We start from the raw sequence: 14,078 nt of genomic DNA, 5'->3' as shown, positions 1-14,078 counted from the left end.
CACAAAGCTGTTACCATCTGGTCAGATCATATCGGCCACCTGAGAAGTAAAGTTGATTTGCACTAAATTTAAAGAGGCTTTTATCCAATGGTCGAACATCCGTAGCTCGATAAGATCTCTTGAGCGTTGCTTTATTTGCGCAAAAGAAACCACCCTTGTGTCTCCTGTGATGTGAATGTGAGGCTCCTTTGACTTGCAAGTGTCTGCATACTTGTGGTTTCTAAAGACAGAAACAGGAAGATGTCGGTGTTTTTTGCTGTGAGAATATGTTTTGCTCATGTCAGGGTTAGGGTTAGGGTTAGGTGTTGCGGGGCTCTTAAGGAAACCTTGGAAAGCTTTTACCAGTCGTCACTCAGTTGCATACCTCTGCCTTGTTAATTACTTATTCTAAACATTCATTCAGATCTTTAAAGCAGCACGTAACAAGATAAGCACTCATGTAATACTTGTATGTTTGAGCTGGTTAAATATCTTCCTTCAGCGTGTTTTATCACAACATCTGTCTATCTGTCTATCATCATCCCTCAGCACTCACCAAACAATACAAAATGAGTAAAACAAAACCACATAGATGTTGGTTTACAATAAAAGTAGCTGTAAATACTTAAAATATGAAAATATACGATGATACATACTGAATATGAGCGTTATATTATTATTATTGTCATAACCTTTATCTAAACAGGGATAGGCAAGAGATTTAAACTGAGGAAAAGGGAGTAGCTTGTCTAATTTTCCACTAAAAGACTTGCTTGCTTGTGTGTGTCGCAGCATAATAGCATCATAGTGAGCCCTCCTTATCTCTGGTTTCTGAGGCTGCGAGTTGTGTAACTTCACATTCTTGCGCCAGAAGGTTCAATTCTGCGTTCAGGTTCAGTGAAAGAACGACACCTGAACTTCTGCTAACATGTCTCGTGTGAGACGGTGCAGGAAAAGTCAGGAGAGTAGGAGGAGGATGGAAGAAGTTCTGCAGCTAGCACCTGTCCTTCACGCTTTATTCACTTAAGAATTCAGCTCAAGTGTGTGTGTGCTGTGTTTGTCTGTCCTTGGTGTGTCTGTGCTTTTGCATTTTTCTTGCTCTGTGTGTGAAAAGCAATTTGCTGTTGTTCTCGATCAGGGTTATCAAACCCTTTATAAAAAGCTTTTCTCATTACTGCTCTTTGTTTTTGGCTGTTGTGTAACTCTTTTGTGTGTGTGTGTGTGTGTGTGTGTGTGTGTGTGTGTTTTCTTTTCCTGCCAGATCTGATCCACTGCACCAATGAGATGAACGTGAACATTCCCCAGCTGGCGGACACGCTGTTTGAGCGCACGGCCAACTCCAGCTGGGTGGTGGTCTTCAAAGCCCTTATCACCACCCACCACCTCATGATGTACGGCAATGAGGTAGGAGGCTTGCTCACACACACACACACACACACACACACACACACACACGTATATTCACACAAGCTAAAAACCCTCCAGGGCAGTCAATGGAGGCCACGTCAATAAGTCATATTATTACTCATGTCTGTCTCACCCACACATTCATAAATACAAACATGTATTCACCATTTATTCATATCTGTATCAGCATTAGAATCAACAGGGGGGGGGGTAGAAACAGTATGTGCAGCCACTGACAACCTACACACTGGACACATGGAGTGAATAATCGAAATAGCTGTGGAGTGCGGAGAAATTAATTAGATCAGTACGAGCTGGAAGCAATATGGAGGGGTGGTGGTGGTGGTGGTGGTGGGTACAAGGATGGATGTAAATGAATAATCAAATAAATTAACTTAATAAAAACATTGTTGAAAGCTGGAAGAATAATACAGTTCCTCCATGGATTTGACTTTCAAAGCCAATAAGTGGAAATTAGGATTCAAGCAGTCCCTACTATGTTTGGCAGAACTTTTTTTTTCTTTTTTCTTCAGTTTTTGTTAATTGTGATTTTGATTCAGACACGGTACGGTTTTGCAGGGAGAGGTCAAACCCTGCATCAGCGAAATGTCTCAATTTATATGCAACAGTGCAGCTTTTGAAAGAGAGATGAGAGATTAATTCAAAGAGGGTTGCGGTTTCATTTCTTGTAGTTTTATTAATTTCTAATGAGATAGAAACAGAGGACGCTTTGTTCCTCAAACAAACTATTGTAGTTTACATGTACAAAGACTAATTCATAATTCAGTCCCTTTTAAAACATCTAGAAAAGTACATTTTTTTAAGGAAAACATACTTTGATATTCAGATGGAGTGGTGCCATTATACTGCTGTATTGTTGAACGTATATTTTATGAAAGCAGCACAGTGAGTTACTCTGTTGTGACATATTCTCTTAAATGTATGAAGATGATTTGCAGTAGTTTGTGTGATATGCGTGCAATTTCATGTTGCTTTTCGAATAGCAGAAAGAGTAATTTTCTATTCTATTTAATGCCGTCTTCATTTTCTGAGTAGCATTTTTCCAATTCAAGTAACTTAAAGGAATAGCTTGGCCAAATAAGAGAATTAAGCAAATTTCTCAAAATGTTGAACTGCTTCTTAAAAACGCGTCTCGTATTCTGCCCACTGAATCCGTTTTAGCTATAAATGTCTTTATGAAACGTATATTTTGCAACCTTCTCGTACACAAACACCCACACAGCATTCAAACACCAGAAAACGGACACACCCTGCGCCATCACATTCCTTTCAATTTTCACTTAAATAGAGAAGCATTACTTCCTTGTTTAGTCAAGATCACTTGAGTCAACATTACGTAATGCTTCCTTTTGTTGGTTCCTTGTTTGTTACGCTAATCTAAACTTCCTATGAGAAGAGGAAGACTTGGGTGTGAGATCATTGTGTTTTTGCTCACAAAAGAAGCCTCTAATCTCACTGACACCCAAACAGCAGCCTGGCTGATTTCACTGCTGCTAGAATAGTATTTTAGGCGTAGAGACTAAATCAAAGTACACCTAAATTAGATATTATGTTGGCAGAATAGGTGTATTATTGGCAATAATGGGAGATTTCCTCAAGCCGAGACATCAGGACATCAGATGTGCTAAATGTTTGCTCAAACTGTGGAAATCCCTGCAACATTTTTGATGAACCAAATCATACTAAGTAGGTCACTGCAGAGCAGCAGGAGGTGGTTTTAAGGTATTCCCAAGCTGTAGGCTGATTTATCTCCGTGTCGTCACTGTCAGATTGAACCTTTTTTGAAGTTGATGTCTCACCTAGAGTGACTCGACATAATTGCGACGCTATGTTAATCCCTAATTTCTGCATAACCAACCATACAAGCAGCTCATAGAAGGGCTTGCAGAGATCACAACCGCTGTGCCCCAACTCCATTCCTGTTATGGTAGATAATAAAAATTCTAATTCTGGTCGACAGTAAGTTAAAAGAAAGAGGGCTCTTTTTTCTATTAATGTAGCTTTAGATTATTGTCTTTCCATCACTTCATTGTCTCCAATCCACTGTGAAGTGGTGACATTAAAGTAATAAACAGCATCTTTTTGTCTTTAAAACAGAAGCAATATTAGGACCTGTTATTACACTGCATTTTTTCACATTGCGCCGAAGCTGTGGATATAAAATGTGAATTGTGCTACATAGTAATCTAGTTCCTGAAAACAATACAGAGCCATGCATGCTGGTTATATTAAAGCATTAAAGGCATTAAATATTTCAACTAAAGTGGACATTTAAAATGCAGCGTTTCGTTGTCAACATGCTGCTGTTTAGTGGTTATTAATTGCGACGACTACCAACATGACGTACAGCAATTTAAAAGCCCCAATTCAAACACAGCTCCAGTACATCACAGCACTGCATTTCTGCTTAAGCCCCACAGAGTGAGGCTCCAGGCTGTAGTGGAGCGAGTGTGTGTGCTCATCAGCCTGCATTCATCAGGCCTGTCAGGACAGCGGTGCTGACTGAGGCTCAGCGGCCAGGTGTCCCTGCTCCCTCATGGCCGTCCCATCCATTATAGTCAGAACTGAGAGAAATCTGGCCGTAAAATTAGAAACCACAGACCCACAGAATTGGGGTCAATAGACTGTACATTCCTTTTCAGATCAACATGCTGACCGGCCCCTGCTTGGCTGGCACGCTGGAGATGGCCCTCTACAATGTCCAGTGAAATGGTCGGATAGTAAAGAAGATTTACATCGGCTGAAATCAGAGCAGCTGTGTGCACATCACAGACAGCTGTCTCGACATGAGCTTTAGTGACTGACACATCAGCAGTTTCTTTAGTGGGGAAGAAAAGTGCTGTTGTTCACATAATTTAATTTCAAACGCTACCACAGAATTTCTGATAATGTTATGATGCATGTAAGCATTCACAGCGCTGACTCAGACAGCTGATTTGTATCATATTAAATACTGGCACGCCTCTGATATGATGAAGGCTCCACCTTGAATTGTTGTTTTCTTGGGTCACCCTGCCTTAAAGAGCTGCTAAGCTTTACATAATTTCATTTGTCTGGGTTTCAGTGACATAGTTTCAGTCTTCCAAGGACTCTTTGCTGTGCTCTCGGAGGCTTTTCCACAAGAATAAAAATAAAAGAATGACATCAGCACAATATACAGGGGAAGGGAGAGGAGTACACAAGAAAAGGAGGTAGAGAGGAATGAAAGGAGGATGGAGGAGAGGTAGATAAGGAAAAGAGGGGTTAGAGAAGGAAGGTAGGGAAAGGAATAAAGGAGGTAGGAGGGAAAGAAGGGTTTTAACCTTTTTAACCTTTGTAATGTTACACATTCATGGAAATCAGTATTAAATTTTAGCATGTCAGACATTCAGTGTGAGAAATCTGAGGAAGACCAAGGGCAGCATGGAGGGCAACTGAGCAATTGTGGGAAATGTATTAATGGATATTAATGTCACGACTGTTAGCACTGTAGATTTGTTATTGTTTGCCATTTTAGCCGTGCAGTGGCACTGAAAATGGCAAAGTACAAAGGATGGCGTGATACTGATCGCACAAGGCTATAAAACATGCCGTTCACCCATTCATCTCCCTCGCTCTGCGTCTCCTGCAAATTTGGGCTCAACAACTGCATGTGAATGAGCAGACTGTAATATCTGAACATATTTAAATTTAAATCGCTGTTGCATTCATAGCCGGCTGGTCTGGATGTCAGCAAAATGCAGCCGCTTTAAACGTTTTATTCTGCTGTTTGTGGTCATATATTCAGCCCATGCTTTCAAGTCAAATGTGGGAATTTACCATTCAGAGCAAATAGTAGGTGAATTAAGTTTTAATATCTCTTCTTTTGCCTCAGCTGCCGTATTTGTCAAAGGCCTTGAGGTCGGTATTAGAGTAATAGCGCATTTTTGTGTGTGTGTGTGTGAGAGGGAGCAGTCGACAGGCCAGTATCGATACTCATTCAGTTCTTCACCTCCACTTCTTTCCTCCCTGCCAAGAAGCTATCCTGGCTCACTCCCCAGTGACACTCTGAATCTTATGAGCGATCAAGAGTCAGTCAATATCTTTGATCACGATTTCACTTTTGTGTTGGTACAAAGCCACTTAAAGAGCGCATCTCAAAGAAACGCCACTGCAGGATCCGAAGCTTGCACTACATTGTTTTTTATTCTGGGCATTCATGAGGACCTGGGCCGACAGGCACTACTTTGAACTTTACAGAAAATGCTTTAAGTTTAATCTGTGTGGAGTGATTGCGATAGTGCGTAGTCCTTGTCTAGCCATTGTCTCAGTTGTTATCATTTATCAGTGCGCCTCTGCTTCCAAGCCTTTGTGTGATCAGCCAATATGTACCAAAAACAATCCTGCAGGAAACCCCAAACAATGGCAGGGAGAGCCATTCTCCACCCCCTCACCTCCAGCCTCGGTACTCCCATCCCTCCCCTCTAGGGTGCTCCATCCTCGGACTGGAGGAGTCAGACTGCTGGGTTTCTGTCCTGGAAGTGTGGATGCGTTGGCCACCCAAGACCTGAACAAGGTTATGGGAAGACAGAGAGGAAGCGAGGGCGCGGGATCGAAAGAGAAAGGTTCCTTTTGTTCCCAGAATTACAAGAGTGGGGGGAAGATGTTGCGATTGACCGTACAAGATATGAGTGCTTGAGTAAGAGGGAGAAATTAGGTCACATAGAAGTCATTTCAAAATTGATTTTTGAAAGGCTAAAAGCACTTATTCAAATGGGTGCTCAACACATAATCCACCTGAATTTCTTTTTTCCCCAGCATTTCTTGCAAATGATTCTCCAAGACTCCAGGTTTTCCTTATATAATGAGATATTTGGTGGTTGTAGTGATTTATTTGGTTTGGTTTCCAATCCATTCATTGTGCAACAGCTATAAAACAAACCCCCAAAATAATCACATTATGCAGTGAATGCATAAACAATCAATGACTTGACATCGTACTACACCCCTACAAAGGTGTCGTAACGTAGACCGTGGCAGTCCATCCAACCGCTGTCAAGACATTTAGCCAAAGAAGAAAGATGCCAGCTTCATGGTGGTGCAAGACAAAAAGTCAGAGGATTACAAATGTCCTATTTAAAATTTTATGCCAATGCATCCAATAGCAGTTTGCATATTTCAGTCTGGATCAGAGTGATCGATTATGTTTGTGCTGTGTTGAACAATCAATATTAAGTAATTATTACTACGTTTCTCCCCCCAACTTTGGTTTTGTTTTATAGAATTCTTTATGCTAAAAGAATAAATGCTTGTACCAATTGAACTCAGCAGAAAGCCAACCCCATCCGACCCTAACCTGTCACGCTCAGCGATTTTTATTTATTTTTATGATGAATAGCCTTTTTAATAGCCCTCGTAGTTTTCTGTTTTTCCTCAGAGTGCTGTGACTACGAGGAATGTCACTGTCAAGATTTGCCAGACCACAAGGTACAGTATAACACTGCACTGTGAAACCCTTTTTGGGAGTTTGTTTTCAAAGACGTCATGTCCTCAGAAATATCACCCATCATCCTTTCTTCTTCAGGACAGGGTAGTTGTAAGTGTCGGTAGGGAAAATTACAGTCTGATTGATTGCACCTAAGTGCATCAGGAGCCAGGATAGAGAGTTATGACTCTGTGCATCAAAACTGAAAGCAGGCGTAGGATGAGTACATTGAAAGAGCGAGAGACACGCGGCATGGCGACGGATGGAGGAGATGCAGAGAGAGCGAGCTAGGCTGAGAGGAGACAGAGTGTGAGAGTCATTAAGGACATGAGAGGAGACAGGAACGGTCTGGCGAGGACACCAGCGAAAGTGCTGATGGTAGCAGGACACACTGCTTTCCTTCGGTCTGTGTATGTGTGTGAGATGGAAAGAGATCTAGGGAGGGAGAGAACAGTAAGTTGTGTGTGAGACAACAACGTTTGTGTGTTTTTATGGCCCCCCCCCCCATCCCAAACCCACCTCGCCGCCACCAGTGTCCCAGATAGCAAACGGCCCATTTGTTTTAGTGACGTCACTGAAGCACTCTCATCACTACACTCCCTCACCTCCTCCGGGAGAGCGAGGACACAGACAGAGGCACAGATTTAACCGCTGGATGGGGTGTGTGAGATATTATGACGAACAGACATTTGGCTGGGCAAGAGGAGGAACGCTGGAAAGAAAGAAGTTGAGGAAAAAGAGGAGGAAAGGAAAACAAAAACGGGAAATTTGAAGACAGAAAGAGAAAAGGGTTGTGGAAACCTGCTGACTCAAGCAGCACTGTGTCAGAGGGAGCAGGGACAGGGAGGATGTTATTTGTGTGTATGTCCGTGTGAGGTCACCCTGACTCTAATAGGGGTCACCTGTGATAATCTGAAGAGCTTGAATGCACACACACACGCAAAGTCATCACACGTGCTTCCTATCAGCTGCTGGTGTGGCGAAACATAGAGACGAGTAGTGTAGAAAGGCAGATGTGTGTGTGTGTGTGTGTGTGTGTGTGTGTGTGTTCCAGACGGACTCCTGCATATCTGATACCCAAACATCCAATCTAAAAAGTAAAAACTCCAGGGTGACCCACGCTGAGCTGACACACTCAGCACACACTTCCTTATGCTCCTTCAGGCAGATAAACAAGTTTTTTTTTTTTTTTCCAACTTAAGTAAATTGGCTGCATCTGTGTGATCAATAGATGAAAGTAGTGTGTGTGTGTGTGTGTGTGTGTGTGTGTGTGTCCTACTGGGCTCAGCAGGCTCAGCCATCAGAAACTTGGAGGGTACAACTAGCTCAATAGAGATTCTTCCAGTCAGGGATGTCTGCATCTATTTTTGTTTGTTTTTTGTCTTCAGTACTGATTCAGGTTATTGATTCGGACTATCTGCTGATGCCCATAACAATCTGAGTTGTAATTAAACTCCCTCCCCAGAACAGCAGTTTGCCCAATCATATAGCTTAGCATCCATAACTCGGCGAGCTTTGCATCTCTTCACGTTAAAGGGATGTGCACGGCAGTGATCATCAACTTGTGATAATGGCGACTTTCGCACAGGAGCTGTTAGCGAGCTGTGGTGTATGTAGCCATCAAGAATGTATTTGAGACGCACTGTACTGTCATTTTAAAACATGGCTAAGTCAGCTGGTGACTGCTTTTTCAACAGACACGTGGAGCTTCTGTTAGCTTAGCTAGCTAGCTAGCTAGCTACAGCTGATAATATTACAAACACGAAAGCTTTCTCTTGTGTGTAAATTGAAAATACTTCTACCCCACACTTTGAGAAATAAAAGCCATGAGTCCAGTGAGATGGCAAGTGAAGCTGAGCGTGGTCACAGCTTTTCTGAAATCCACAACACGTCCTCATACCTTGCAGTGCATTTGTGGGAGGACCATATCCGACAGTGTTTAGAGGGCAAGCTATAGTGCAGCTCCTAATGTTCCATGAAATTGCGAAAGCCCACGTTATCCCACCCCTGAAAGCGTCCGATCATGCAGGGCAACAAACGGAATAATACCTGTCTCATTTTGTTTTTACCTTCTTTTTTTTCATTTTTTTACTGTTATGAGGTAATCTTGTTTTTACAACACCTCTAATGCTTGCTCCCCAGTCGCATACTTCCCCTTAAAGGAGCTTCCACTAGTCTCTCTGTGACCGCCGTGTTTAATTAGTAGCACTGTAATTAGCTTCTCTGCTGCCACCCAATACAATGGCACATTATAATTAGCTGTTTCACTGTGTTTCATCTCCCATTAATAGTGATCTACTAATGTAAAGACAGCAGGAGTCCATTCTGCAGATATTAGTCCCCTACAATTTATTAATCTGTATGAATAAATAACAAAATATTTGTAATTTAATGGTTTTACCAGGTCAAACACATGAATGTTATGGCTCATCCGTATGAACATGAGGTGACACTCATTATTTAGGAATGTGGTTTCTGAAACTTATCAGAAAATATTTAGATAATTATAAATACAAGTGAATGTAGAGTATTGAAGTGGGAGAAGCAGCCGTTGATATAGGTATTTATTGACATTTTCAGCGTTCCTCAACTTAGAAACTTGAGATCCTCCTGGATAATTCAAGAAAACTGCTGATTGAGGTTTAATTGTTTCAATTTAGATTCCTAGAAATCTATTTTTTTTTTGTGGTAGTTTGGCAGGAGGGGCAATACCCATGAGCCTTAGGCGCTAATGCAACGGAGAAGAAGCAGATCACACGCAGGTAGAGTGGGTCATCCAGAGAGTAAAGGGGTGTTGGTTCAGCCCCAGGCTCCTGCTGTCTGCGTGCTCGAGTGTTCTTCAGAGAGTCTCGAGCCCAATTGCTCCTGACTGTTAGCCAAATTTTAAAGCACTTTGGATAAAAGCACCACATTAATGAAGTCCATTTACCAGACTTGGAAATGGGAACAAGTTGCTAAATTCATCCAAAACTGGCTCAGAATTCAAAAGATAACTGAGTTAAAATGTTGAATATTTTATGGTGTTTCTGCAAAGTCCAATCTTCAGGTTTGACAGTTAATGTGATGTTGATATAATGTAACTATTAATGTGATGGGATGCTTCTTACCTAAATGCTCTTAATGGGTCACAGCCAACTTCTTAAACTTGTACCTATCAAACAGTCAGCTATTTTCTAACACAGTTGCTCTCCTCTTTTACCCAACTGATTTTAATGCTGTATGATTTACTTGAGCCACGCTCTCAAACTCTCAAACAAACCCGTGTACCAGCTCCCTCTAGTGGTACGCGTTAAAACCTTCAAAATATTTTTAACCTATTGCTATCAAACTACAAGATCAAAGACTTTCAAGTAAGTTTAGTCTTTGCTGTAATATTTTTGTGGCAACATCCGTGTGCTATGTAGTCGATGTTCATCAACAAAGCGTACGCATACATCCATTATTACCAGCAGTAATGTGCTAGCTGTGATGGAACATAAATGGTCCAAAAGCACTGCAGTGTGGCGCTGAGGAGAAGCGCACTCACGGGGGAGAATATTTCGTGCAGCCCTGTTTAAAACTGAAGTGGACAGTGAACCGTGCGCAAGTGGGCAGCACAAAACATCAAGGAGATATGACTGACCTGAGCTACCAGGACGGAGGAAGAGCCCAGGCAGCAGGACTGTGTTCGCAGAAACAGGCACGTCCCTCCCATTGGGGTTATGTGAGTCATTACATTATTTGTATAGGGAAAAGGTTCAAACATGTCCGTGTGGCTCCCCTTTGTAGTGGACGAGGACGAGTTTGAGGCCAGTTCTGGTGTTCCCTCTTTGTACAGGGTGGCTGACAACAGTTAACGGTAATAGTCTTATCAGGAATCCAAGCTGCCTCCTGTGTGAACTCTCTGAAGCTGAATAGGAAAGGCCTGTGCTACTGTATTTTATCGTCTGTCATAATGGTGGTGCTTGGCCCGCCTTATATTTATATATTTATATATTTATAGAGGTGGGACACGGTTTTAAGTTTCACTACTGCTGCCTCGAGTATGCAGACCACCTGACTACTTGTACACACTTGACAGAAACTGAAGGTGCAAGTGAGCGTGAGGACTGTGGTGTTGTAGGAAACCATATGAGTACCCACTCCCTCTGTGTGTGTGTGTGTGTGTGTGTGTGTGTGTGTGTGTGTGTACACGCATTACATTAGTTTTTCAAATGATGACTCATGTTGCTTGGCTGCATCATTGACCTCGCAGACATACTCATCCACCAGCAAGACACAACTGCTCCCCTGAGAGCGGGAGCCCACACACTATTAGCCTCGTCACCTTGTAGGCGAACACACACACACACACACACACACACACACACACACACACACACACACACACACACACACACACACACACACACACACACACACACACTCACGAGTATTAAGGTATTGCAAACGTTTAAATGCAGACGTATTTCTTTAATCCTATCATTCTCAGCACCCACCCAGCATCTCTTTGTGACTCAGTTTCTTTCACACTTAGATTGGATTCAGGGGCTAAATGGTCCATTGCGTAAGCGGAGGAGAAATACTACGTAGGAGGAGGAGCAGGAGCAGGAGGAGCAGGAGGAGGATCCCAGGCAGGATTTAGGCTGTTTGTGTGTGTGTGTGTTTGTGTGTGTGCGCGCGCATGTGTCTGAATCCATCCACACGTCTGTTTCCTCGTGTGTGTATGTGTGTTTTTCTGCTTGCATAAGAGCTGCTTTCATTCAGCACAGCCCGATCACGACTCATTCTTCTTGTGTGAGTCACCACCTTTCAGTGGAACTCGGTTTGCAGTCAGATCTGACGATTTTCTGCATGTGTGCCTGTTTGAGAGAAAGTGAAGTCGCGCACAGCAGCCAAAAATAAATTCCCATGTGGGCTCCCAACCTCCGTGTGGAGATAACTAAGCCTAACTGGCTCTGCTTCATTCCCCCTAATCATTAGTTAAGATATGTGACGTTAAAAAGCTAATAGGTTATTCTGAGCTCTTTAACCAGAGGACCCAGGTTGCCTCCTCCCTGCTGAGGTGTCCTTGAGCAAGACAGTAAATCCCAAACAGCTAACAGCTTGTTGTGTCTGTGAAAGCTAACAGAGAACTTCACTACCAGGATCAATAATTCCTCTGCTGATAGAAGACACGGTTGTTCTTTGGCTCTGTGTACATACTGGCAAGTCCAAAGAGGGCTGAGCGGTAACTGTTTCAACTTCCCAGATATCATGTAATGTGACGTCCGTAAGCTGCGCACAGCACACTCATGTTTACCAACCAGGCTGGCCTGCGATTTTTATTTATTTATTTTAATACCAAAGGGAGGAGAGATCAAAAAGATCTGAAGTCAGTGAATACAGCTTTCTATGTGCAGATTACATACTGCTGTGTAGGAAGCAGTTTGGGCTTTAGCCTTGAATTAACTTTCATTACTTCCCTTGGGTGGAAAAACAAAAAAGTAGAAGAAAAGTTGGGATTTTATTTGGATAGAAAGGCCAACTTCAATCTAACATCTAACATGTTTTAAATGATGTAATGACAGGGTTTCAGATGTTTGAAACCCCTCCCCTATGCCTCTCTGATGTTAGAATTGGGGGGTCTGTGTCCGACAATTGCTGTAACTTGAGAAAACCCACAATTGTGACCACTTAATGCTTCACTTTTCCTAACGTCAAAGAAGTGCAACAGCGTCAATGTCTTTGACTGAGCCAACATATGTGCCGTTATCCCCTTATTTAATCAAATATCGTGTCCCATCTTTCACTGCGACCGCAGGTTTATTATCTTACGACACTTTTGCCTTTTAGACATGGCAACAAACTAGTTGTCGTAATGAGCACGCAGCTTCTTTAACTTTATGGTTTCACCTGTTGGGTGGTTTCTCGGTTTTGGCCCACTCAGTTTACTCATATCTCAATTTCAAGTAAAGTTCATAAATGATCATTTAGAAAGTTCAGCCAACCGATCTGCCAACAGCCCAGTATTTTAACTGGTCATCCTGTAATTAAACAAGACCCTAACCCTAACTACTTGAGAAATTATAAACTGATGATATAAACTTTGTGGCCAAAAGTATGAGGACACCTGAGCAAAGTATGTTGATGGAAAGTCCCATTCAAAAAATGTTGGCGTTCATCTGCTGCTACAACAGCCTCCACAAGGAAGCCGGCTGCCGTGATTTGCCCCCATTCAGCCACAAAAGTGTTCCCTTTCATCCCAAAGGTGTTTGATGGGGCTGAGATTAGTGCTCTGTGCAGACCTGTCAAGCTCTTCTGCATCAAACTGGGGGAAAAACATTTTCCAAGCTGCTGCAACAAAGTTGGAAGCATGCTATTGTCAAAGAAAATATCATTGTTTGTTGTAGCATTAAGGTGTGTTCAGGCAGACACCGGCGCTGCATGAGGGAGCACAGCGCATTCGTTCATTCAAATGAAACCACTACACTGGCACAGTGGAGGGCCGATGCGGAATGATCCAGGTAACAAATGTTGTCGGGCAAAAAGGTTGAATCAGGCTCAATTTTTCGCCGTGGGAGCGACAGACCAGAGCTGTAATAACCTTTCTCCTAATATTACAAACTGCTGTGAAGTGCTGGGGCGCCTGATAAGCCTTCAAACTCAAGGATCTGGCACTCAGAGTGGATTTCCTGAATTGTTTTTCATCATCTCACCTGCACTTGAAACAACATGCCCCAAACAATGCAGCACATTACATTTTTGAATGGAGGAACTGGAACAAAAGTGCTTATCTAGCTTAAACCATTAAAAATAGCCCCAGACCGACAGTATATGGACACGGATGACTACATTTTACTGGCCATATAGTGCATTTTAACCCTACTCTAACATCCTTGTGTGATAGAAGCATCACAATGTAACACACACTCACATGCCAGGTTTTAATTGTCGTTTTAAGCGTAATTTCTTGTTAAGAAGAACTCCATAGATCTTCATCCAGCCATGGTTTTCTGTCTGCAGCGCTTCAGCCTTGGCTTCTCCTCTGCATAACCTGACTACATGATTCATTTGAGAAAAAAAAAAAAATGAAAAAAAACACTTCAGGTCAGTGCTGAGGCCGTGGTGTTTGGTTACTACGGAAACCACCAACTTGTGCACTTTTGAGAGAAAGACGTAGAGGGAGAGAGGTGGAGGAACGGAGGCTAAGAGGGGGAGGAAGAAGCCAGAAAACCGGTGAAAGCAAGATGCCGGTAGCTCTATGTTT

General features: G+C 42.5%; 1 protein-coding gene across 3 annotated transcripts in view; it reads left to right on the top strand.

Moving 5' to 3' along the window:
* Window positions 1-14,078, top strand: part of LOC139223120 (phosphatidylinositol-binding clathrin assembly protein) — a 74,840-nt gene that overhangs the window by 18,659 nt on the left and 42,103 nt on the right. For all 3 annotated transcript variants that reach the window (XM_070855082.1, XM_070855080.1, XM_070855081.1), the window contains exon 2: window positions 1,241-1,383. In XM_070855082.1, coding sequence (XP_070711183.1) covers window positions 1,241-1,383 — 143 coding nt within the window. The remainder of the gene's footprint in view (window positions 1-1,240; window positions 1,384-14,078) is intronic.

This window comes from Pempheris klunzingeri, chromosome 23 (genome assembly GCF_042242105.1).
Source record: "Pempheris klunzingeri isolate RE-2024b chromosome 23, fPemKlu1.hap1, whole genome shotgun sequence".
NCBI lineage: Eukaryota > Metazoa > Chordata > Actinopteri > Acropomatiformes > Pempheridae > Pempheris > Pempheris klunzingeri.
Note: the sequence above shows the minus strand (reverse complement) of the source record. Positions and strands in the feature narration are given on the sequence as shown.